The 26,207-nt window shown below is 36.6% G+C and overlaps 1 protein-coding gene across 1 annotated transcript in view; it reads left to right on the top strand.

Annotated features, from left to right (window-relative positions):
- The first annotated feature begins 19,408 nt into the window (after window positions 1-19,408).
- LOC109450219 (sperm flagellar protein 2) overlaps window positions 19,409-26,207 on the top strand; it is a 159,206-nt gene continuing 152,407 nt past the window's right edge. Inside the window, exon 1 of the mRNA XM_074329218.1 lies at window positions 19,409-19,534. Within this exon, the coding sequence (XP_074185319.1) occupies window positions 19,477-19,534 (58 nt within the window). The 5' untranslated portion in view covers window positions 19,409-19,476. The remainder of the gene's footprint in view (window positions 19,535-26,207) is intronic.

Genomic DNA, 26,207 nt, shown 5'->3' with positions numbered 1-26,207 from the left:
GATTTACCCCCTCCAACTCACTCACTGTCTTAATCTTTGCTAATTTGATAAATGGACTTCTCAATTGGCGAAGTTGCTGTGAAAAAGCCACTGTTATACACAGTTAATGGGAGAGTAAATCAGAACAATATTTCTGGAAAACAATTTTTAGCTGAGTATTAAGAGCCTTGAGAATGTCCACACCCTTTGACTTATTTCTGAGAATTTGTCCTAAAGCAACAACTCAAGTGTGAAGAAATAATTGTACACAAGAAAACATACCCCCCAAAAAAAAGAAGACAATATATCCATTTATATTTTTAATAAGAAAATCTTATAAACATACTAATTGTCTTAAAAATAAAGAAATCACTATGTAAATTATGACATGTATTAAAATTATTAGGCAAGGATTAAAATAATGTTTACAGAGTATAAAACGGGCATGCAAAAATGCTGTGTGGAAGGAAATATACCCAAATTATTAAAAAGTGGCTGCCTGTGAGTGGTGAAATTCACATCGCATAACTCAAGGAAGCATCGTTTACACAGACTATAATGTAAGTGCTACCACCTGGAGTTGTGCAGTGAAATAACACTGGTGAGATTATTGAATTTTTCATTCTCCTTGACTAGAGGGCACATGTCCCCTTCTGGCTAATGTGAAGGAAGACCCAAAGGGAATTTTCATGAGAAAGACACCAGAAGACTAATAGCCAAACAAGGGGATGCTTATTAAATGCCCCAGAGATGTTCTGCTAGATACTGGGAAACAAAATATAGAAACAGAGAAACTGAGCTACACTGTGGGATGGCTTTACTACCTATTAATACTAAAAATAAGTAATACTGTAAAATAATGGAACTAGTTTGGTATTTCAGACCATATGCTCAGGAAGTAAAACCTTAGTTAGTCTCTGTAGCATAGGGAATATAGTCAATGGTATAGAAAAGCTATGTATGGTGTCAGAGGCCAGTAGACTGGGATGGGGGTTATCACTTTGTGAGGGGGTAAAAATGTCTAATCATTACGTTGTTTTATGCACCTGAAAATACTACTACTACTACTACTAATAATAATAATAATAAAAAGATTGTATTTCACCTGATAGTGGAAAACTTAGTCTGATCAATTAAAGCTAATGGATTTTGCCTCAGTTGTTTCTGGTACGAACTTAGTGTAATCAGGTCTTTTAATTCCTCCGCCCCTCTTTTCCCCAGAAGACTCCCAAATCCTAGCTCATGTATTGTCCTACCACCAGTGGGAGAGAGGTTTCTGGTGCACGGTCATTGGCGTCTGCTGGTGTCCTCCACTGCAAAGATAGCTTCAAACCCCTCTGATCTCCAGCGACTGGCCTGTGAAGATCTGTATGCTCCTCAGTCTGACAGGAGGCCACTCCAGGGCTGGGGTCCTCTCTCAGCCACTTTCTCTCAACTCATAGGGGCTGGAGATAACTTTTGCTCATTCTTCTGCGCTATTCTGGGCTGTGTGTGTGTGTGTGTGTGTGTGTGTGTGTGTGTGTGTTGTGGGTAGGGTGGGATTGTGGGGAGAAAGACTCAGACCTCTCTACCTGAACAAATTATGCTACCATTTCTCCTCTGTGGCCATTTCAGCTTGGGTGTGAGGAAACAGGGAGGAGCAGAGCGGGCTACTCTGAGAAGTTTGTAATCTCTTTGGGCTTCACAAATGACATAAGGTGTTCTCTGACCTGATATTCCCAAACCTGTGCAAAGTGTTATCATTTACTTCAGTCATACAGAGGGACTCAGCCCCACATAAGAGAAAGATGGGCAGGGTACAGGGACTCTCCTGTTTGTGTTCCCTCATTCCTTCCTCACATGTCTCCAAGCCAGTAAGACCTTTATCTAGCCCATGGTGGCAAGACTATCTGGCATCTCATCTATTCTCTTTCCAATCAACCGGTTGTGGCCAAGTTATATATATCAGGCCCTTGCAAATCAAAAGCCTTGGCTTTGAACTACTATTGTGTCTTCAGCTCCTTAGGTCTCCTTGCTTATGTAGTGATCTACTCTTCAAAAAAGTCTCTCCATCGAAGTCAAGATGGAGTTTAGCATAGAATCACCACTCTGCTGACCACCATTCCCAGGGCTCATAAAAAGGGCCTTTGCCCTCCGACTAAGACCTACCTCGCTGCATGCAGGACTCCGTACCTCCATCAAAAGGAGTCCAGTGGGAGTCCTGGAAATCTTCCTGTTCTTGGCACATCAACGCCTTGGCTCTTCCTTGCGTACACTAAGCATGCTCCCCACTCAAGGCTACGATGTTCTTCCCTCAGTTATCTGCTTCCTCACTTCTGTCGGGCTATTCACAAAAGTCATCTCTGTGAGGACTTCCTAACCACTCTATGTAAAATTTCAACTACCTGTCCATATTTAATAACTCTTTTCCTTCCAATTTTTAATTTTTCTCCTAAGTAATCATCACAAGATTGCAAATACTTTTTTTCTTATGTCAGTCTGTCTCTCCCATGAATATAATCTCCAAGAGGGCAGGGATTTTGTATGTTTTGTTTACCACTATACTGCCTGTCAAATAAAAACATAAGTTTGGAAGTCAGTAAGGAGAGACTTCACTCAAAAGGATTATCCCAATAAGGTAAAGGATACTACGGCAATTGAGGGGGCACAGAACTATTGCAATAGGGAGAACACTTTAACCATGAGATCTGCAAGCATCTCAAAAGTCAGATAAATAAGGGCTTCCACTAATGAGGAGGAGTAAATGCGACTTGAAAGAACCAAGAGTGAGAAGTAAGATGAGCAGGTGAAGTGATAGGATGGTTAATCAGTGAGTATTTTCCCCGAGGTTAGCCAGTTCTTGTCATTAAAGAGGGAAAGAGAGGTTATTCCATGTTCCAATGTTCAAGGGTGCACCAAAGTTCAGTTCCCTTATTCTTGGGGGAAGGAAAGAAGCCTGACTAAAGTTTGGTCAACTCAGGTTGGTGAGCATTTTATCCAAACTGGTCAAGGGGTCCAATAATTCAGCTGATCACTATGATATAAAGAATAGGAATTTGGAGGGTCTGCATCTGACATTGTTGTAGGTGAACAAGGGGGTCATCACAGAGTCTTACCTAAGCAATAAGAGGAAGGGTTGTTCTTTGCAGTGAGCTGTTTCGTAGAACACGAAAGGGTGAGGGTGATTTCTGGACCCACACTGTATTCCAGGAGGAGCCTGTTTCTAAGCCTAGGTAAATTTCAACACTGTTAGTTAGTGCCTAAAACAGTGCCTGCCATAGAATAGGCACCCAATAAATATTTGTTAAATAAATGAATTAACACCGCTTAAGCAACGAGGTAGGTGAAAGAGCAACTAAGGAATAGAAAAGGATGGGAAAGCGCAGTTACTCCCTCAGACTTTACCTTCTAAAATAATAATTAGTCATATACTAATATTGTTGCTATTGAGGGCTCACTATGTGCCAAGCTCTGTGATAAAAATTTTATGGACACAATCTAGCTTCAGTTGCAACTGAGCTGTGATCTTCAGGTTGTTTGATCCTGTGTTAGCTTTTGCTTACTACTATTTGAGATGGACCGATTGACATGGAAAGCAGAAGACTTACTATGCTTTCTTCAGACATCTCCCTTTTTGAAGACTTCTTTAAAAAAAAAATAACTTTCTCCTCAGGTTTTGTGTATTTATTATTGAGCTCTCTATAGACGTTATCTTTTGAAAGAATCTAGGGGGACATGTCTGTAACCGTCATAATCCTTGTACTTCTTATGTTTCATTCAAGAGGCTGCCTAAAATTTTATTTATATGAAATACTTCACAAGCTTCCAACAGAGATATCATTTGAAGAGTACAAGTATTCAAGTTACTCTCTCACAAAAGCAAATATGATTATTTAACTTTTCCCCGTTGTCTTAAAGAGGAACAGAGGAAAGAAGAGAAGCCACTCCCTAGAACGAAGCATCAGTGTTACCTTATATAATATCAGAGAAGGGATTTGCTGGGAACTCTTGAAAGGTTGTGCCCCTTTACTTTGCTTCTAGAAGAAGAGCACCCATTATAAACACTATCTGCACATTTATTGGATTCCTATAGGTGTGGAAGTGCACATACTAGAAAGTTAATTTCTCCAAAAGTTTACACCTACCATTCTGGAGTCATAGAATTTCCACTGCAAATCTGAAGTTTAGCTATTGTGAAATATTTATCCACATGAAATTAAATTGTGTCTGAACTTTAAAATATTAAACTCATTATTTACTTCTGAATACACAATAGTTGAAAGCCTTTGTTGTTTAAAAAAAATCGTATGAACATATGTGCCAAACTGTGAATTATAAATTTAACATATGCTAGCAAAGCCCTATTTTTGAATAATTAGTAAATAGTTAGTACATTTAATTAAAATTTAACTATTATAAAGTACTTGACAAGGTGGTTTTCAAAAGCATTTGGATTACTTAATGAGATTAGAAAGATTAATTTAAATTCCAGAATAAATAAAAGATCCTTTTTTTTCAAATTTAATTAAATTTCCCCTGGAAAAAAATATGGTATGACTTCTTCTAAAAAAGCAACTGCCATGTTCTTTCTGTCTCAAAATATTTCAAACACATTTTTAAGGACATTGGGACAGCGTTTGGAAAAGATCTAAAAATAGAAAAAAGGTTAATTGTTATGCCAGCAATTTGAACATACTGCCATCAAGTGGTGGTGGTAATTCCGAAGGTTGTGTCTCTACACTTCAGGAACTAGGCTACCCAGTATGGGCAAAGCCTCCTTCAGACCTTCAAAAGAAGCTCAATCTCTGTGAAGCATTTCTCATGAAGGTTTATTCGGACCAACCCCATTCTTCTCTCAGTTGAAGAGGAGAATAGACCTTTGATGTCTTGGTATGGGATTTGCCTGTGGACTCATTCTCACTATAAAGTCTGCTGTCTATTTTTCCTACTTAGTAACTCAGTCTTATCTGCTCCCGATATTGTGTTTGCTTCAAGGTCCAGGTCCTTGCTTTTTCATGGCGTCTAACCTGGGCAGCCCAGGTTCTACCTATTTAGTAACTAAACGTGTATACGGCACGTACGATGGGCCAGGCACTGTGCTAAGCATTGATCAAGTAGTAACAAATCGTAATTCATTTTAAATTCATAGCAACTTCGTGGAGTTGCTATTGTTATCAACCCCCTCTTATTTGTCTCTTAAGATGAGAAAATACCGGAACTTGAAAACCTGAGATTCAAAACCAGGCATCCTGATTCCTGAATGTCTGCTCTGAACCTCTTACAGTCTACCATCCCCACACAGGACTGGATGATAGGATACGTTCCAAACAGTAAACTTTAAGCTATATGCACAGATGCTATATATACAACAACCCAAACATTTAAGACACACAAATCCATGGAGCATTAAACACATACTGTATTTAAAGGTAACAGTAAGAGCCCCTTATAAGAATATTAAAAATCTAAAATCCAGTTTGATCCCTTTCCCACTTATCCTTAATTCTTCCTTTATTTTATTATTTCTAGCCTCATCTCATATATGATTTTGTATTGAAGAGTTCATTTGTTACTCACATTGAGTCTAAACTATTATGGAGGTTGGAAGAGATTTTCCAAGCACATTATCCTATATTCTTTTGGGGTTAGCGAAACATTTAAGTGCCTCTGATCCTTTTCTTTGGATTTTAGGTTCATTTATTTCCTAGTTTTTCCTCTTAGCTACAGAAGAAACTATTTAAAGCATGATTCCCAAATTTTTGGTCTCCAGATCTCTTTATATTCTTAAATATTATAAAGCGCTTTTCTTTATGTGGATTAGTATCTATTAATACTTACCACATTTGAAATGAAAATGGAGAATTTTACAGATACTCACTTATTAATTTATTTTCAAAAAATAATAAACCCATGACTTAACATAAATATCATGTCTTTATGAAAAGTAGATGTTCAAAACCAAAAATATTTTGTGCAAAGAGTGGCATTGCTTTGTATTTTTGCAAATGTCTTTAAACTTTGGTTTTACAGAAGACAGCTAGATTCTTATATCTGCTTCCATATTCAATCTGTTGTGATATCACATGTCATATAGCTTCTGGAAAACTCCACTGTACATTCATAGGAAAATGAGAGTTAAAAAGTTAATAATGCCTTAGTATTATTGATACAGGATAGCTAGTATGTCCCTAGGTAGACAGGGAGGTCCCTAGTGGAATAAATAAAAGACAGCCACATCCTAAAACTCCAGGTTTTGAAATCACTCCTTCAGCTCCAGGACATAATGTAACAAGGCCTTGAGATTAATCATAAAATTCCTTTTGGCCTGACAAATGGAGCAGATCTGATAGATAAAAGTGAGTTATTTTGCTAATTCCTTTAGGATGGGCAAGCAGAACAAACATGGTAGATGAATTTCATTAGAAGGCGCCAGTTCCCTTCTTCAAACAGTCACCTTCTTCAAACAGCTCCCCTTCCCCAAACATACAAAGGAAGGTATAAAAGTAAGAGCTTTTGCCTCAGTCATGGGGCACCCCCATTCAGGACCCCTTCCCACTCAGGAGCTCTGACTCAGCTTTCAATAAACTATCCTCTTGTGAAAACTCTTTGCCTCTCCTGAGTGCATGTTTCCATTATTCGGTCTCACGAGACACGATCCCGGCCTGCACCCAGAAACGGCCAGCAGATCCAACATCATCTACATCATTTGGGAACTCACAGGAAAATACTCCTACATCATTTTTAGAAGAATTATTTTGACTTTATAGACCCTCTGGAAGGTTTATGAGGCAGCAGATAGGAGAGAAAGGAGAAAAAAATGGTTACTCTGGTATCCTGTTCCCATCTGTCATTCACCCTTGTGATGATGCAATAAAAGGGAAAGATCAAGAGAAAGCTAAGGAAGACTTTTCTATATTATGAGCAAAAATGCACTGTGGCCGTTTTCTCTAACTTTGGAAAAGAAAATGATTGCTTTATTTTATTCTACTTATTAGTGAAATGAAAGAGACTGCCTTAATTTTCTTTTAGACCAGAATCTTTTAGACATTAAGTGAACACAATGCTGATTTAACAAAATGATTAGCAGTCAATTTGCCCTAGGACGAGTTGCACAGCAATTTTCTTTTAGACCAGAATCTTTTAGACCTTAAGTGAACACAATGCTGATTTAACAAAATGGTTAGCAGTCAATTTGCCCTAGGACGAGTGGCACCGCAACTTGCAACTTCTATAACATGCCTGAGAAGAGAGTTATAAATTTCCTGAGAAAAAGCATTGTAAAGACAGGAAAGGTTTTTCGTTTTAATGCTGGGAATTTAGTCAGGAACTAACTATGACCACACTAAAAGGGAATAAGAGTAGCAAGAGAGTCAACTTCACTATAAATTTTGCACTAATACTATTACAGCAACAATAACTGCTACTACTACTACTATTAGTAATAGTAGTAGTAGTAATAATGATGATGATGATGATGATAATATGTACTGTATAGATGTAACAATATGTTTCATAGTTTCCAGGTTCCCAAGCAAGCACTAGTGGACCATATGATAACAGAAGTCTACAAGTTACATTTTATGTCAGGCAAACTGTTGCCTCCACCAGGGCCTTGGCAAAGATAGAGCTGGGTGTGACTTTTCATCCAAACTCCTCATTTTACATGTTAAGTAATCAAAGTCCAGCAGGGTGAAGAGACTTGCCACAAGTGATACAATATCTAGTCATTTCAAGAAAGAGAACTAGAAGAGAGAACTGCAGATCCTATGCAGATAAAGTATGTTTTCATTACCTCCTTACGCTTAAATAATGATAATACTACCTCATAGTTACAGAGACCTTACTATATGCCATGCACTCTTCTAATTTGATCAGTTCCATTTTTAAAAATAGTTAATTTCAATTCTAACACATTATTTTCTTTAAAAAAAATAAAACTCTGCTGCTTATTTCTAATTTCTTAAGAAAAACTTCACTCATTGATTTTCAAATATATTTGCTAATATATTCAAGGCGATACAATTTTCTGATAAATATTGTTTGTAGTTACATCCCACAAATTTTGATATCTGGTACTTCCATTGTTGCTCAATTCCAAATATTCTGTAACTTCTGTTGCAATTTGGTCTCTGATGCAAGATGACTGTGAAAAACATAAATTAAAGAGCAAAGAATTTAGAAAATGCTAGATTAGGGAAAGGTAGTGAACAAGGCATAGGTAAAAGGACTAGAAGTGGAAAAAGTAAGAATTTGCTGTGAACGACATGAGAAGTGTTTTCCTACTGGATAATGGTTTCATGGCACAGAGGCCAGCAGCTGAAAGACACAGGGTCAGTAAGCCCAGCCTCCCTGGCCCACCGTAAAATAAAACCATTCGGTCCATACAGCTGAAAGGTCACTCATCCCTGATCCTTTTGAATGCTACTTTGGTAGATGTTTTCTAGATGTCTGTTTTTAACCCAGCCTTCAATATATATTATAAATTACACGGATACCAATTAGAAGGTTTATTTATAGGTGATGCAGTGAATCAATAAAAATTATTGGAAAATGTTTCCGTTTGATACGACACTGTACTCCAGGGGCTCCACCAAGCACTTGTATGAATGCTTGAAAAGATTCAAAGCCCTTTCAGAGAAAGAGAAGTAGAAAGCTAGAATGGATATACAAATAAAATGATGTATACATGCAAGAGAGTAAGATAAAATTTGAGTGGAGTGAAAACAGGTGCAAAAGAAATGTTGATAGAAGAGCTGACATTTGATCTGCACATTGAAAAACAAGCAAGATTTCAATATCATAGCTCATTAGGGAAGTAGAGAAAAGCACTCTAGGTGATGGACATAGTAAAGGCAGAACATGTCAGGGACAACAGTTACAATGGTGGATATAGGTGAGTGGTAGATTTAGGCCTGGGGGATTTATAAGGTCTTAAGTGTTATATTTAAAAAAAAAAAAAAAAAAAAGATTTTTATTCTGCTGAAAAACAAATGCCCAGGTTTAGGCAAGTAAGTGACATGATCAGGTCTCTTTTTTTTAGGTTTACTCTGGGACTTCTGGTTTTCCCTCTGACATGTAAGGAGCTTGGAAATCTTCACTCCCACTCTTGGAGAGGGGGAAGGAAAAAAGAAAAACCTGAACAAACTGAAAGTCAGTGACTGTTTTTGGACCCATCAGAAAAGTGAGGTCACAGGGAAGTACCAACCCTATGTATGGAAAGACAGGCAGATATACCCAATCATAGCCCAGAAAAGCTAACCTAGAGCAGAAACTGCTGGGAGTCATAAGCTCTAGGAATATTTAAATGGTAACTTTGATGAATTGTTGGAGGCTGAGTGTGAACTAGTTCAGAGTGGAAAACTGCTGGGGGCTACAGTATTGGAGAGGAGGGGAGCAGAGGTGCAATCTTTTGTTGGTTTTATCTCCAGGAACCTGACCGGCTTCTTACTGTGAAGAGCCATTGAAGATTCTCTCATGACTCTGGCAAAGCATTCTTCTTAACAATTTAACAATAGCCTACTCTTCAGGAAAAAAGACTTTAACCGAGGTTTACCCTACCCACAGAGAAAGGTATTTACCTGCATTTCCCTGACTCCAGCTCCCAGCCTTCCTGTCTTACCTGAGGGAAAATAAAAAAGCTAAGAAATGCATGTGTAAGTCATAGATGCAGGAACACGTGTCCACTAAAGAAATGAAATTTAATGTTAGATTATTTAACACTTCCCTACTCACCATGTTTCCCCAAAAATGAGATCGGGTCTCATTAATTTTTGCTCCAACAGATGCATTAGGGCATATTTTTAGGGGATATCTTATTTTTTCATGTACAACAATCTATATTTATTCAATTATAGTCATGTCATCTTATTCTGGAACATCATCATAACGTACTAAATGCGTCCGTCTGGCTGAGATCTTAACTGGGGCTTGTTTTCGGGGTAGGTATTATTTTCAGGGAAACACAGCATTACCTTACCACCATATTAACAGAATTCCAGTGTAATAACAGTGGATTGTAGATGAAAGAGCTTCACTGCACAGACTTTCTAAGTAGGACACAAACACAAGGACACTAGAGGGATTGGAAACCTCTGGCACCTGCAGCTATAGCAAACATTAAACATACCTCAATTCTTAATGGTTAACATAAAACTTTACATTCAAGGCCTTTTAATTTAGTTTCTATTACTCAATACATCATGTCTAGTTTTCAACAAAAACTTACAAGACATGCTAATAGGCAAGAAAAAACAGTCGGAAGATACAAAGTAAGCATCAGACTCAGATCTGATACAGATATAGGAATTATCAGACAGGGAATTTAAAATAACTGATTAATATGCTAAGGGCTCTAATGGAAAAAGTAGATAACATGCAAGAAGAGATGGATCATGTAAATAGAGACAGAAACTCTAAGAGCCTAAATGAAATGCTAGAAATCAAAAGTACTGTAATAGAAATGGAGAATGCTTTTGATGGGCTCATCAGTAGACTGGACATGGCCAAGGAAAAAATTAGTGATCTTTAAGATAGGTCTATAAAAACAGGACAGAACATTCAAGAACTGTGGGATAATTTCAAAAGGTGAAACAATACATAATTGGAAGACCAAAAGGGGAAGAAAGAGTGGACAGAGAAAAATAAATATTTGAAGAAATACAACCACAAAATTTCCAAAATTGATGACAAAACACTAAATCATAGATCCAGGAAGTTCAGAGAGAATCAAGCAGAATAGATAAAAAAAAAAAAAAAAAAAAAAAAAAAACCCACAAAAAAAAAACAAACAGAAAAAAGCATACATCTAGGCATATCATATTGAAAATGCAGAAAACCAAAGACAAAGAGAAAATCTTGAAAAAGCCAGAGAGGGAAAAAATATCTCACATATAGAGGACCATGGATAAGAACTACAATAGACTTATCAAACATCGTACAAGCAAGAAAAGAGTGAAATGAACTATTTACAATGTTGAAAAACTGCAATGGATTTACTTTTGGGGATTTGGAGGAGACATGGGCAGATGGTGCGTTCATTAAGCAACAGTGAGGATTGCAAGCATTCACATTATGTAATGGAATCCGGTCACATGGTCTTTCCTACTACTGATGGTGATTATATAACTAACTTGTTTACCAAAAGGAAATTACCCATATTGAATTATCCATCTTTGGTGTTTTTCCTCACTAGCTATGTCCGTAGTATTAGTAAGGCATCTAAGGAAAAATACACCAACTCAACATTATATTGTAATTGGGTAAGCTTTTTAAAAAAGAAACAGCATTTTCTCCACCTAGTTCCTAACTTTTACCTCTTTTGACTCATATTTCACTCTTGTGTTTGTGGTTATAATGAAGAAAAAGTATATTCTATCATTCATCATTGAGTTTTTCTGCCCATTCCCTGTCAAAAAGTTCTTTGGTTCCCTTCCCACCCCACACCCCATGGAGTCAATCATGATAGTGCAAAACAGGTATCAATTCCAGGAATCTTAATATATCTTATTCAGAACATCTTTGATTTCTTCCTTATGTAGTACATCTTGCCTCCAGATTTTATCCTCAAGTTTAGACTTAACCTTCTGTGAATTTTGGGTGCAATAAAAGTTTGTCAACTTCCACCTTCCCTTTATCAGTCTCCCTTCCATTTCTAGGATTGCTGTCTCTTTCACCAGACTTAGTTCATCTACGATGTCCTGCATCCCATTCTTGCTGATCTCTCTTAAGATATTAACAGATAAGATGTAAGTGGAATAAGGTGTAAAATCTGATCTCAAGTCTCCAATGGTCTTCATGTTAATAGAAGGTTCTGATTTCCAAAATCTTTAAAGACTCAAAGGAAAGCAGCTTTGGAGGTAAATGATAGACACTGTATTTATATTTTATATAGATTTCTCAAATAATGGTGGCCTATTCTGTTTATAAGCAATTGTGCTTCCAAACACATGTATTTTCAACCAGTACTAGAAATAAGCACAGTGATCTTCTCTTCCACTTTTTATGCAATGTTTTGTACACATGTGCACATATTAATGTGTGTATATATATATATATGTATATATATACACACATATATATATATTTATTTATTTATAAACATATGAAAGAATATGTTATGGAAATTGCTAGTATCTAGTAAAGAAAGGCAAATATAAACCTTCTTTGAATATGACTTCCGCATACAGACTATTTCCATTATTTGACTGGTAAATTATTTAAATTCATACCCAGTAGACTTGTCCTGATGCATCTTTTGTCAGAATACAAATTCTATCTGACTAATGAAATAAAGGTACATTCAAAACAATAAAATTTAATATAATTATTGGTCATCACATCGTTGCTATTTTAGCATACATTATAATCATTAATTTCCTGGTAGCGGTTAAAATCCTGCCGTCTTTGAAGATGCTCTAAGTATATTTAATAGGAATTATTTGGTGAGACTAGCAGGAATTTAATATAAAAAGAGCTCCATCTGGTAATAGCAAATTAATGGTACTTGAACATTGAGTTCCACTTTCCAAAAACTAATTAGGCATAAAAAAATAAAGTTTCTTAACAAATATAGATGCATTTTCATTATACTTCCATCGCAGGTCCCCTCTGTCCCATGAGTGGTTTAGAATAAATAAGACTTCAAAAGACCTGTTATTAACTTGGAGAAACAGTACAAGATGACAAAGTAAAGAAACTAAAGTTAACTTTATGCTTAAGTGTTTAAATTTCTTTTTGGTACAGCTTGATCCAATCTTCTCAACCTTTTAGAGGATTTTATAATTTAATCAGAGGCTCAGATGAGAAATGTAGGAATATGATATGTAAATAGTTAGTAACCAGAGCATATATAGACCTTACTTTGGATTTGACTTCCTGACACAATTCAAAATAACATGATTCAAAGCATCTGGATTAGTACTACAAGAATTCAGCAATCTCCCAGGGGTCACAAAATTTGAGAAACCTTTTTCTTCTTGAGGATTTGACTTATTAAGGGCAATTCTCTCGTATATCGTGGAATTCTTGGGTGAAATTTGTGTATGTGTATTCTGTAGATTCTATAGAAGAAGATCTTGAAATTCTATTAAAGTTTGTAACCTCCACGGAAAACTTAAAAATATTTCTTCCAAAATCGAACTATATTTATTCTTTCAGAGTGCATAGAAACATAGGTGATGCCCTAAAAGAAGAAACTGGCTTAGTCTGTAGAAAGGCAACTGCTGATACTTTGTCCTCAGCATGTAAACACACACACACACACACACACACACACACACACACACACACACTCCCTTTCAGCTCTCCAGTATTCCAGTGTGGAAGGGTTGCAAACACCATGGAGACTGAAGACTCATATCCAAGTTGTCTTCCTTTAAAGATTAAGCTTTTTTTTTTTTCCTTCTGGTTGGCAGTTAATTATTGAATAATCAGTTTTATCTTACTAGAGATTCTTTTTAGGTTCTGTTAGCCCTTATTTTACAGTTAAAGTAGCTTTACAATAAAAAGCATCTTTTATATCTGGGTTTTCCCTTGAATGCTCTGAGTCTTTAGAGAGGTTTCTCCACTCTGGCTGGTTGGAACTCCAGTTGCTCCTAGAAATCTGTAACATCTAGAATCTCCAATTAGTTCCCAATCCCCCTGTGCATCGAAAGACTTGTATTGGCCAGATTCAAGGAGACACCAAGATAATTTCTAGAGCGCCTTCTCTATATAGCTTCTCTATTATCCTACCATACAAATTCCAACTGCTTCTTCAGGCCCAAATTCCAATCACTGTTTCTTCCACCCAGTGGGATCTTTGCCCTCTGTTTGGTGTCCGTTTCGTTAAGCCATAGTCAGAAAAATTCCCCAAGGAAGAAATCTGAGGTGAATGTCCACTATGTATCCACTGCCCAAAAAGTTGCTTAACATGTTTTTCTAGCTTTATAATTGATTATAGTGGATAGGAAGCGTAATACCCCTTTTATTGCACCATGCCATAACTGAAAGCAGAACATGAGAAGAAAGCAGTTCTCATGTTCACATGTCCCTTTGTGATTATCAATGTCCTAAATACAGAGGAATGGGACCCAGCCATGACACAAAAGAACAATTAATTATACAACGTAATACAAGGTACTAAAATGAGGGGTACATGTCAAAAATCCCATTGGCATTCAAGGATTCGTGCCACAGCATTTATTGAGTGAGCATTTTGACAGTTCTAGATTTGGGCATGTGAAAATTGCGGTAGGTTCTGGATATGTGAAAATGAAAAGTAATCCTTGTATTCAGATTCCAAGATTCTGCAGACACATCTTACCCCACTGGAGTTGAGATGAAAAAACAACTGTCAATTAGAATTGTTAATGATAATTTTATAAAAGAAATCGGATTTAAAAAGTAGGCTTTGGTGCAACTGGCCAGATAGAATAGATTCAGGAACTAGTATATATTGTTATTCATGATGGAATGTGTGAAATTAGAGATTCACTGAGTAGGATAGAACCAGATTGTGGAGTGTCTGGAAAGCCTGGCATATACTCTTAATGGGAAATGAGGAACCACTGCAGTTTTACAAGGTATGAAGAATAGTGTGGTGAAGGAAGATCAATCTACCAGAACTTTTCAGAAATATATACAGGCTGGATCATCATCTACATATAAAACATTGGAAGCATAATAAAGAAAGATTCCATCAAGAGTATAAATATAGAAGATAATGACTCTTAGCAGTTAGTCAATTCAACAAAACCCTGATTCTCTGGAAAATATTTTTTTAGAGAAAAACTGCAGTGGAGTTATTTGTGAAACTTGGCACACATAGAAATCCAGTTTGCTGTAAAACATAATCTATGAAAGAGATAAAAACAGGGGCCTATCTGTACAAGTACAACGTTGCGATAAAAATGATTTGATTACAGTCAGCAAAACTGAGAGTTTATTGCTAATGGTAATTTTTTGCTTGGGAAGGAAAAAGTAAGACATGAATTTCAGGCTCTAAATTTATGATATTAAAGTGTGGTTTGGCTTTTCTGAAAACTTCAGTATGGGAAAATAAGAAATTAGAGCAAGAATTCTGATAAATGAACTTCATTTTCTCTTTCTTATAGTTATAGAACATGTGACTCACCTTTTTTCGTATGGTACCAAGTTTTTTGTTTTATTTTGTTCTGTTTTTTTAACTTAATTTTGCTTCAAATCTGGTTGCTCTCTAAGATTGGAAATTTAAATGTTTGCCTGAGAAAGACACAATCCGTATATAAGACAAATCATATGGGCTTAGAAAATAAGACACATATTAGAAACAGTCATATCTGCTTTAGTATAAAAGACTTCAAGAATTTTGAAACTTTCACAGCATTATTGTTATTTGCCATAAATAACAAGAGCTAAAGTTGTCTCCTCTTCTGAGAACCTAAATCAACATTGATTTGCGAAAGTGTTGAGAAATACATTAGACGATTGCAAAACTGACTTGTTGGCTAAGCTGTGGGATAGTTGGTAAAAGTTAGGCATCTGAGAAAGTACTTATTTTGAACTTGAAGAAGGAAGAAGAGGTTGGGAAGATGGAGGGTGCAGGAGCTTTTGTGAAGGGGATGACTGATGAGCTAGACCCTGAAGGATAGACAGGATTGGCTGACATAGGAAGTTGCCTTTTTTTTTCAGAGTAAGTATGTAGAGGTGGGGGAGTTGGGACCTAGTAATAAATGTGAGCAAATTGTGTAAAGTGAATTTGTGGCTTACAGTTAAGGCTGAAATGAGGCTAGGTTGTAAAGGACCGTCCATGGGGTCTTTATCCACCAGGACAGTGGCTCCAGAAATGTTACAAAAGAAAACAACAAGAAACAAAAAATGAAACCAAAACCCCCCAAACCCACACATTTACTCTTCCTGTATTAAATGCCCTCTAATAATTTGTATTCCATTTTATTCTACAACCATTTCCTTTATAAAAAATTATGGCATGACCCACTAAAAAAACTATATATTCATTTAAGAAGTCAAGACCCACGTTGGTAAACACTGCTCTAGTGAAGTTCATGAACTTGTCTGAGCTGAGGAATAGAGAAGGGCTTTGGGAATATGAACTGGACTGGTTGCGCAGGATGCTTGGAGGGGAAGAATCACCCTAGCTTCGGTGGTTCTTGTGGACACTAAGGAAAATATTTGTTTTTCTGGAAATATTTGAATTAATGAATGTAAACTGAACTAGGCCACTGAAAAACATGCAGAGGAAAGGTAATGAAAGAATGATCTAAGGTGATGAGAGGGGAGATGAAGAAATGCATGCAAGATATAATGGAGTGAAGGACCAGATAAGATTTATTTTAAAGATTTGATTATGTATGATTATGTGTGTATAAACATTGAATTGGTCATAAACAACATCAAAGCCACGATATGAAATAATTGCCTCAAAAACTTTTAAAAATGTTATATGCTAATCTAAACTTATCTAATCTAATGCAAGGAAAAAAATCTATAGCCTTAGGAGAAAAGGAAAGAAACATTTGTTAAGTGTCTATTACCCTGTTTCCCTGAAAGTAAGACCTAGCCGGACAATCAGCTCTACTGCGTCTTTTGGAGCAAAAATTAATATAAAACCCAGTCTTATTTTACTATAATATAAGACCCAGTAATATAATAGTATAGTATAGTATAGTATAGTATAGTATAGTATAGTATAGTATAGTATATCATAGTATAGTATAATATAATGTAATATACTGGGTCTTATATTAATTTTGCTCCAAAAGACTCACAAGAGCTGATTGTCTGGCTAGGTCTTATTTTCGGGGAAACACGGTATGAGCCAAGCATTAACATGTGCAGTTTCTCATTTAATCCTCAAAACTGTCAAACGAATATTGATGTCCTTATTGTACACAAAAGGCAACTGAAGCTCTGAGAAGTTAAGTAGCTTTTCCAAAGTCAAAGAGCTAATCAAATCAAAAGCAGACATCCAGACTCAGGTGTGTCGGGTTCCAAAGCTTGAGCTTATTGATAGGGTAAAATTCCACTATGGAAAAATGTTACTTTTTTTTAAAAAAAAGAATGAGGTGTATTCCATTTAAGTACATAGAATGACTTTTCAAATCAACTTGTAGTCTCAAAATAACTCTTTATAATCTACTCTTCACTATTTACAGAGAAGAAATAAAGATTTATAATGAAATGACAGGAAATGCTTTTAAAAATAAAACTTTTATTGAATTTTAAAATTGCTGTGGTAGTTCTAATTGGACGCAGGTGCCAAATATTCTAAGAATTTTAATTAAAAAACAATAGGGAAGCTATCTCAGGGACAGATGAGAAACTGTTCATTTCTTTAATCATCTCCTCTCCCAGCTGATTCCACATAAGGGAACAAACAAGCCATATATCATATTAATGCAAAATACCAACATGGGCAGTTTTAGAAACTTTACCCAAAGCTGGGATGTTAACGGGAAGACAATAGATTTAATGTTAAAATTGGACTAACAACTAAACCAACAATTTCAAGAGAAAAAAAAAAAAAACTACACACAGTAAAATGCATTTATTTAAGTAATAGCTCAAAATTTTCATTATTTTAATGTCATTTTCAAGTTGGATGCTTTGGAGACTGAAAAAAAATATTATCCTCTTCTTATGAAATGAAAGACTTTGCTTTTTATTTTGTAAAGTGTCTATATCTTCATTTATCTAAAATCTGTATATAAATTTATTTTCCAAAATACCACCTTGACAGACCGTTGTTTGAAGCTGGGTTCCAAAGACAAACACTGCAAACAACCCTTTGAAACAAACAACAACCAAACAATTCCTATATATAGGCACAGAAATATTCTACTTTGATATGGGAATAACAGTCCATATCTATAGGTGGTTTATGAGCGCAGGCATTTTATTCCTGTGCAGCTTTGGAGTTTGATACACCACCATCTATATCCTTCCCCAAAAGCAATTTTCTGAGCAATCGAGAAAATAATTGATTTCTATTCCTCTGGTTCTACAGACTGATATTAAAGTTTCAAACCTCTTACTAAATGTAGCACTAGTCATCAATTTAAATATGCTACTAGGATGACAAAAAGCAGGAGTGCCTCGGAGGCCATTTCTAGGCACCTATCCTACCTTTAGAAGCATTTTCAGAGATGATTTGCTTCCAGTGCCAACAGCCTTATAGGATATATTCCCCAAGTTACAGAGGCTTTTTAGAATCTTATAATCTTCCAGATTTGGGTAACTCTAAGGTGAGACATATCAAATGCATCAGGCCCCAATTCTGTTGTCAATAAATCTCTGTCAGAATTCCCACCGTAGTCAGGCCTGCTGTGCCAGATGTCAGGAAACGCATGGATGGGAGATTTAAAAGTAAAGCCAACAGTGAACTGGTCCTAAACTTTTATCCAATCCAGAGACACAGATGAATTTCAGGTTAATTTTAATAGGCATTTGTTCTAGTAGAACATTACTGTTATTGTTCCTACAGTTTAAAAGAATCATAATTTGGCATATCCAGGCTTTTCGGGGAGAAATTACTTATATTTGTGGCATGCATATATACATTATTTTACACCTATAAGATTATGGTATATAATATGTATATCATTTTTTTCTATTATTCCATCTAAAATTTTAGAAATTGTTAAAGGAAATTTTTTCTGGCACTTGTTAAAAAACGAGAAGGAACAGTTTATTGAAGGCACTACTGCACTGGGGGTTTTGCAGTAGGGGAGAGAGAGTCGGAGCTCAATTTTGAATGCAACAGGAAGTGGGGATTTATTGCCAAGGATTAGGGTTGGGGTCAGTAGATGGAAAATCGCTAAGGAGTAAGAGGGATTATATCAGGGGTCAGAAGAATTCTGGCTAAACTGACTTGACAGGATTCTTGCTGAAGGCAGGCCAGGCAAATCCCATATCAAGGCTGAGGAATGAGGAATTTGATCAGATATGGAGGGTGGGGGATTTTCGCTGAACTGACCCAGCAGGATTCTTGCTAAAGCTGGACTAAAAGACAGAACACCTAGTGGGATACCAAGTCTGTGACTCTAAAATGAATAAGACACATTCTGTCCTTGCTAGGGTGGCCCATAAGACATAGCAATTAAAACCAACAACTTGTAAGTCAATGACAAAACTGCTGGCCTTAGAGTGAGATCTTCAACAGGTTTCTTCAAAACACAAACAGGAAGAAAAAAAATTCCCCTTCAATCAAGACTCTTTTTCTTTCTGCTCATCCCAGACCCCTTGCCTAGTCCATAATTTTCCCAGCCTCGCCCCTTCCTTACATCCACTCTTCGCTACCTTTTCGGGCCCCTTACCAGGCTCCGACCCCCACCTAGCACACATTCCAGTCACACCCGCCAGCAGGTGGCAGGCCACGATTTTCTGTCCCCAGCGCTAGGCTCTGGGCGCCTTCCTTTCTTAGCCTGTCCTTTAGCTTCGGCCTGGACACGCTTCCTTAGCAACGGGTTGCCCTTGGCAACAGGAAGACGCGAACTGGTGGGCTTGGTTTCCCTGCTTGTTGTGGAAGGCTCAGGCCGAACCATGTCGGAGATCCTGTGTCAGTGGCTCAATCAAGAGTTGAAGGTGTCCCAGACCGTGAGTGAGTGACACAACCTGGGGATAGTGGTTAGGGGAGAGCGGGAAGCGGAGCCTTGGGCGCGACAGGCTAGAGGAAGGTGGTGGGGATGGCACGAGCTGCGCAGGTGGGGCACTTCAGGGGCCCAGCAGCGCCCCAGGCCCGTCCAGCGGCTCCCCTCCTGGTCACTCCAGCCACCGCAGGGCTTCTCCCATCCTCATTCTGCCACTCCCGGTGGGTCCAACCCTGCAGTTTCTGACCTAATGTGTGGTTCTAAGCAATCAGAGGGCTTAGGGAGGGCTCCCTTGCTTCTGTGGAGAGAGGAATTTGCTGGGCTCTACAGTCTGGCCCTGACATTGCCCTTTGCACATTCTCAGAAGCATGGTGTGCTGGCAAGCCAATGAAATATGAAGCCTTAAAGCCAGCAACCGCACTACTACCTAGATATGTGCTCCTGGACAAGTTTCAGTGCCTTCTCTGAGTACGTTTCCTCCAGAATAAAATAGATCCAAACATACTTTCCATACTTAACTGCCAGCAGAAGAGGGTGCGTGTGAAATGAGTTACTGCAGAATATGTTAACATTTACAAATTTTAGCAGTTTTAGCTCAAAATTTTCAAATATTAGCTATTTCTGACTACTGTTTACTCTTGCCCAAAGCTGACTTTATTCACTAACTTGGTTTTATCCCAAACATGAAGTTGCCACCCAAAGTCTCTAAATCTCCCAACCACAGAGGTAATTTTACATGCCGTCAACTTCTGTGACAATCAAGTAATTCCAGCACAGCACTGTACTTCATCTCAACTTCTTTCTGTTGTTTCTTCAACAGGAGTTTGTTTTTCAGATGGGATGGGTTTTGCTCAAGGCAAGAGGTTTTCAGCCCAAATCAATTCAGTCTGTTTCCCCAGAAGCATCCTTGCATAATACCAGCTTGCTACCACAGGGACAGTAGTGCCAACCTAACCTTAGGTTATCCATAGTATTTACTAGATCAGTAGTGTTTCTGAAATGGCGAAGTGTTTATTATCACTTCGAAACACTTCCAGCTGCATTTCTTGAGGCATAAGAAAACCACCACCCACACACTCCCTGGAAATTGCAATCAGTTCTTTCCCAGGATTCTGTGATCATCCCATTGTGTCTCTGTTTCTCTACCAAAATACGATGGATGCCGACCTCAGGACTATGTTTAGCATTTTTCTTTTCTTATTCTTTTCTCACCATAGGAGCCAAATGCTTCTGAGGCTCATAGGGCATATCCTGCCCTAAAGTTATACTCTTCCAATGAAAAGCAATTACAGATTGCTGAGTTCAATTTGGATCATTTACTTGTTTAGTAATAAACCACACCCTTTACTCAAGAGCCCAGTCTATTACATATTGAAACACGTTTGAGAAAAGTAAATTAAATTAATGAGAAACATAAAAACAGTAATATGACATTATAATTGTAATTAGTTTTTAAAATTTTGTCTATGAGAGGAGCAGGAAGAATTACTTCGTTCTGTGAAGATTAAAAGAATGGAGACTTTTTAAGTAAGAGTTTTAACAATATAAGCTATAAATGGAAAATTCCCACTGTCTGCTTTCCTGAAGTGTAAATGTGGAAGCTGTTAGCAGAAACAGCTACAGTATTCTGGATCCCATTCGCTAAAAATGCAGATTTATTTCTTGGTTCCAACTGCTTAGGGAAGTCTAGACAGTCCCCAAGGTAACCAGATTCCATATTGTAAAAGACTGTTCAGACTATAGGAAAAACACTTCACTAGCTTTGGAAACAAGATAGGATCTATGCCCCAAGAAAACACACTGCCAGTTGATAGTTCCCAGCATTGGATAAGCTGTCAGTTCTGTGGTTCTGTGATTTACAATGGTAGACTTTGAATAGTTTATAGAAACCATCAGGGAAGGACTCTAAGTGGGTGCATTCTCTGGGGAAAGTAATTTGGCAACTTCCATTTTTTTTCTTTTATTTATTTTTGTTTCTTTCTCGCATATATTTAATTTGGCCAATTCTGGATAAGGGTTCTGTTAAGAGCAAGGACTTGGAGGCCAGACTTCCTGGGTTGAAATCACTTATCTACCACTTACTAACTTGTAAGCTAGAGCAAGTTATTTACCTAAATGTCATCATATTCAAACAAGAGTAATAATAATACCTCACTTATTACATGAGATAATAAATGTAAAGCATTTAGAATAGTACTTGGGATATAATAAATGCTTAATCTCACTTTTCAGAAACTATCTGAAACTATACAAAAATAAAATCATCGATATGTAAGGATATTTGAAACGAGGATGGTTATTGCTACATGGATTGTGGGGGCAAAAAGAAAAAATTGGAAATAATCTGAATATTCTGCAGTAGTGTAATACTTTGGTAAATGGAGCTGTAGTTATGCTATGAATTGTTATGTAGTTATTAGAAAAGATGAGTTATTTTTTATAACTTTTAACCTAAAGAATATTCATGTATTTTTGTGAAGAAAAAAATCAAAAGTTATAGTTTATTATGAATAGTATAATTCCATTTTTATGCCAACTAAGAAATAAACAGATGAATACACGTACGTATATATGTTTGTATGAGCATAGAGAAATGTGTGGAGAGACATATACTAGACTATTGACATATACGTGAAGTTTCTTATTGTGGTTTTGTGTAAGTATAGATAAAAGTGTGGAAGGATATAAACCAGTGTATTGGTGTCAGTTACTCTGGAGAAGGAGAAGATAGTGGCTTTTCTTTATACATCTGTGTCATTTGGCTTGTTGATTGTATTGCCTTCATAATTTGAAAGGAAAATTCAATATAGCATTACGAACAAAAAAACAATAAACATCAAACTTCACATGACAAAATAGGAGAAAACGAGGTTTAACACTTTAGTTGAACTTTAGTAAGAACCTTATAACTAAGTATTATGGGGGGTGACATAGTTATTTTTTCAAACGAAGTTTATAAAGGAAAGAATAATAATAATAAAAGTTACCTCTTATTGAGCACTTAGGCACTTACACAGACCCTGTGCTAAGCCCTTTACTTAGGTTTTCTTATTTAATCCTAAAACAAAACAAAAACAAACAAGAAATCCCTAAGAGGCATTGTCCCACATGTACAGGTGACTGAAAGGGGCTGGGAGAGCTTGGGGGTTTGTTCACGGTCACACAGCTAGAAGTTGTGCTCTTGGGCACTATATTGTTATACTAGAATTTATACTTAGAGAATATACTTTTTTAAATGCAGCTCTTCCAATTGTATTCATGTGAGCTCCTTTTATAAGGATTATTGTTCAATTTGAAATCACAAGAAGTACAGAAATTCAACCACCGAGGCATGTTATAACTTTACAGGACGTAACCTAACTCCTAAATGATTAAGTGCCAAAGGTGCATTTGTTAATGTTTGTTTAGAAGTGATTCCATCTCTATGTTGTTTGCTGGAACAAAGAAAACAGGATGAGAATGCTAAGGGAGTGCATTTGCTGCCTTGATGAGGCTGATTGGTTCAGTCATTGGAGAGGCAGCTAAAGCCAATTGATTTCTGGATAATTCTGCAAAGCAGAAGTCAATTGGGATAAAGCATATTACATTGAATTTTGTGTTGCCTGGATTACCCTGAATATCAGCGGTAGAGCAAATGAATGCCAATGATCAATTGAAAATAATCTCCTTCCACTTAATGGAAGGAGGTTTCTGGAGTCACCAGAGACTTGATTAGTCTCAATGTATGAAGATTCAAGTCTATGCTACCAAAGTTAAGGATCTTCAGTTAGCTCATTAACCAGACCATTGACCCTGGAAAATAATGCTTAGATGTATATGTTAATGAGATGGCTTAGAATGCAAACAATTACTCCACACAAAATGACATCTGAAATTCAAGCAATTATTTTTGTCAACAAAATGACATCTGAAATTCAAGCAATTATTTTTGTAATGAAATTATTTTGTAATGAAAAATAATACCTTAATGTCATTAAAGGATTTGTTGTAAAATTCATTAAGAACTCTTGTTATTTTCAAGAATAAGTTTTGCCTCTGTTTTATAAAACTTATGAATTCACCATAAGAAGAAACTAGCCTCAGCATATCTCCATAAATTACTGAACAGCTCCATAAATGAGTAGAAGCCTTCTAAATCCATGTACTGAACCAATCAGATTCTTTGCAAAGATGGATGTACAAGATGGTCCGTGTTCTTTTGGATTCTGGGCGTGGCTGTGTTGGAAATTGTGTAGTATTCACAGTAGAAATAATAATTTCTAGGTCCCAATTTTATACACTGAAAGGTAAGAATAAGAATTGCTATATATTTGGGAGGGTATTAAATGAGATTGCAAATGGAAAATATATACCACAGTGCCTGACGTCTACTGTATCAAGATACTCAGTAAATATTATTTCGACTATTTGTCTTTGTTTCACTTTAGTGCCTAGTAGAGTGCCTGTCACATAATGGCACTTAGTAAATAATTGTTTACTACATGAAAGTCTATGAGTGAGGCAAAAGGAGAGTATTGTTTAGGCTGAACCTTATGGATTTGTTCATCTCGAGAAGGTCGTGCTGGATACTTTGATTTTCAGCTTTGTGATTTCAGAAGCTGTTTTATTACTTTAAGCAAGTTCTTAGGAATCGTTTCATACTAACTGAAATTACATTTTGCTGATTTTACAAACCAGGGTACCAATTCATCATGAGGAAAAGGATAGCAGAATAACCTATACTGGCAATTGAACACTATACACCATCTTAATGGGCTGGTCCACTCAAGAGAAGATCAAATTTATAAATCATATTGCTCATTGACAATTAGAAATTAGACATTTTAAAATAACTCTCAAATCAAGCTAATATTTGATGTGTTTTAGTTACCTGCTCTAGAGATATTATATCTACATAGCTGTGACTTAGATTAGATTAGATTAGATTAGATTAGATTAGATTCTATAAGATTCCTTCCTCCTCCTCCTCTTCCAGCAATTCCTGGATAAACCATACTGTTTGATGCTATTTTCCAGTGTTAGTACTAGTACAAAAGCTTCTGATATTACAATATTGTGTATTTTTCTTTTGTTACAGCAAATCTCTATTCTGAATAATGTTAATTAACACATCCAGAGATTATAGTTTACATGATGTATAAAATATTTAAAAAGATGAATTATGAATTTTAACAGATCGTCTATGTTCCTTGTTAATTATTTTTTGTATAAGTTGGTTTCCATAGGTGACTAATTTTGTTCTATTATATTAATTCTTAGTAGTTTTTGTTTTAGAGAGTGATCTTTTCTATTATTTGTCCCAAATTTCAGGGGCATTCTTTATTTGGGTCCCCTTGTGCATTAACTATATTTCATTGATTAGGTCTTATGTTAAGACCTTTTCAAAAGTATCAAATTTTATTTTAAAAATAGAGATATTAAAATATTCTATCGAGTATTCATTTATATGCATTTTGTAATATATTGTGGTGAGCTGTGACCTTACCATATCATAGAATCGTATAGCTTTTGATTTGAAAAAGAATCTTGACGTCTAATTCTTCTTTGGCATATGAGGTCATTAAATCAGATATTAGGTTGGTGCAAATGTAATTGCGGTTTAAAAGGTTAAAAATAATTGCAAAAACCGCAATTACTTTTGCACCAACCTAATAGATTTAGAGATTTTTTGAGGCTTATACAGCTAGGTAGTACAAGTTAGCAGTAGATTCTGGGTCTGCTGACTTTTAATTCATTCCTCTTTTAACTTGGCGTCATTAAACCACACATTTTCTCATACTTCATCCCTCGGGGTCATTAGGAAATATATTGATTCTCATGTAATATAACAGATTTTGATATTTTCTGGCTAGCTCAGGAGAATTTTCCTTGATTAAAACTTGGCTTCCATTGACTAGAAATTGAGACAGCAAATCTAAGAGCAGAAGGCTGTTATGTAAATCAGTGTCAAAATTTTAAGATATGAAGTCCTAAGAAAAGAATGTCATCCAAATTTTAAACCATTAGAGAAGGTTACAATAATACAGAGATTGTGTTTCAAATAGTACAGCTTGAGAATTTTGATAAAGTAAGTCTTCAAAGGAGACTGGTCATCCTATTCTTATACTGGAGGAAAAGAAATTGTCAATGTGCTCCCGCCAAAGGCCACAGGATACACCTGTAGTTAAACAAAGTTGGGTTTATTGACTTGTTGCCGACAGTAGAGAACACATACCATGGGGAACTGAGGGTGTTGTTTGAGGAGGGTTCAAGGAAGCAGTGCTTTGCTCTGAGTTGGATCTTATCAAGAAGCGTAGGGCATAGGCATCTCTATGATTGGGCATCTCAATACATCTTATCCAGGAAGACCTTGCAACTACTCAGTAGTGGCCAGTATCAGGAGATGTTTAGTCACTTCTGTGTTTTGGACAATACCATTTTTCGTCTGAGCACAAGCATAATTACAGAAGGATTTTTTTTTTCATCTTGCTCTATGAGGGTCAAAGAGTGGCCTTGTCTGGTGTTGGTGTGCTGTGAAATTGATTATGTTGAGCAGGAGAAGGCCAAGGCCTACCCCTGAGTGCTGGCCCAGCTCCTAGAAAGATCAAGGCCTGATGGGGCCAAGCCAGTTCCCAGGCATCAGCAGCTGTTTTTCTCTCTCTCAAATGAAAGTGAATTTGCTTGGCATTTTAAATGTGGTTGACA

This window comes from Rhinolophus sinicus, linkage group LG03, assembly GCF_036562045.2.
Source record: "Rhinolophus sinicus isolate RSC01 linkage group LG03, ASM3656204v1, whole genome shotgun sequence".
Lineage (NCBI taxonomy): Eukaryota > Metazoa > Chordata > Mammalia > Chiroptera > Rhinolophidae > Rhinolophus > Rhinolophus sinicus.
The sequence above is the reverse complement of the archived record's forward strand: the minus strand, read 5'-3'. Positions and strand labels throughout refer to the sequence as shown.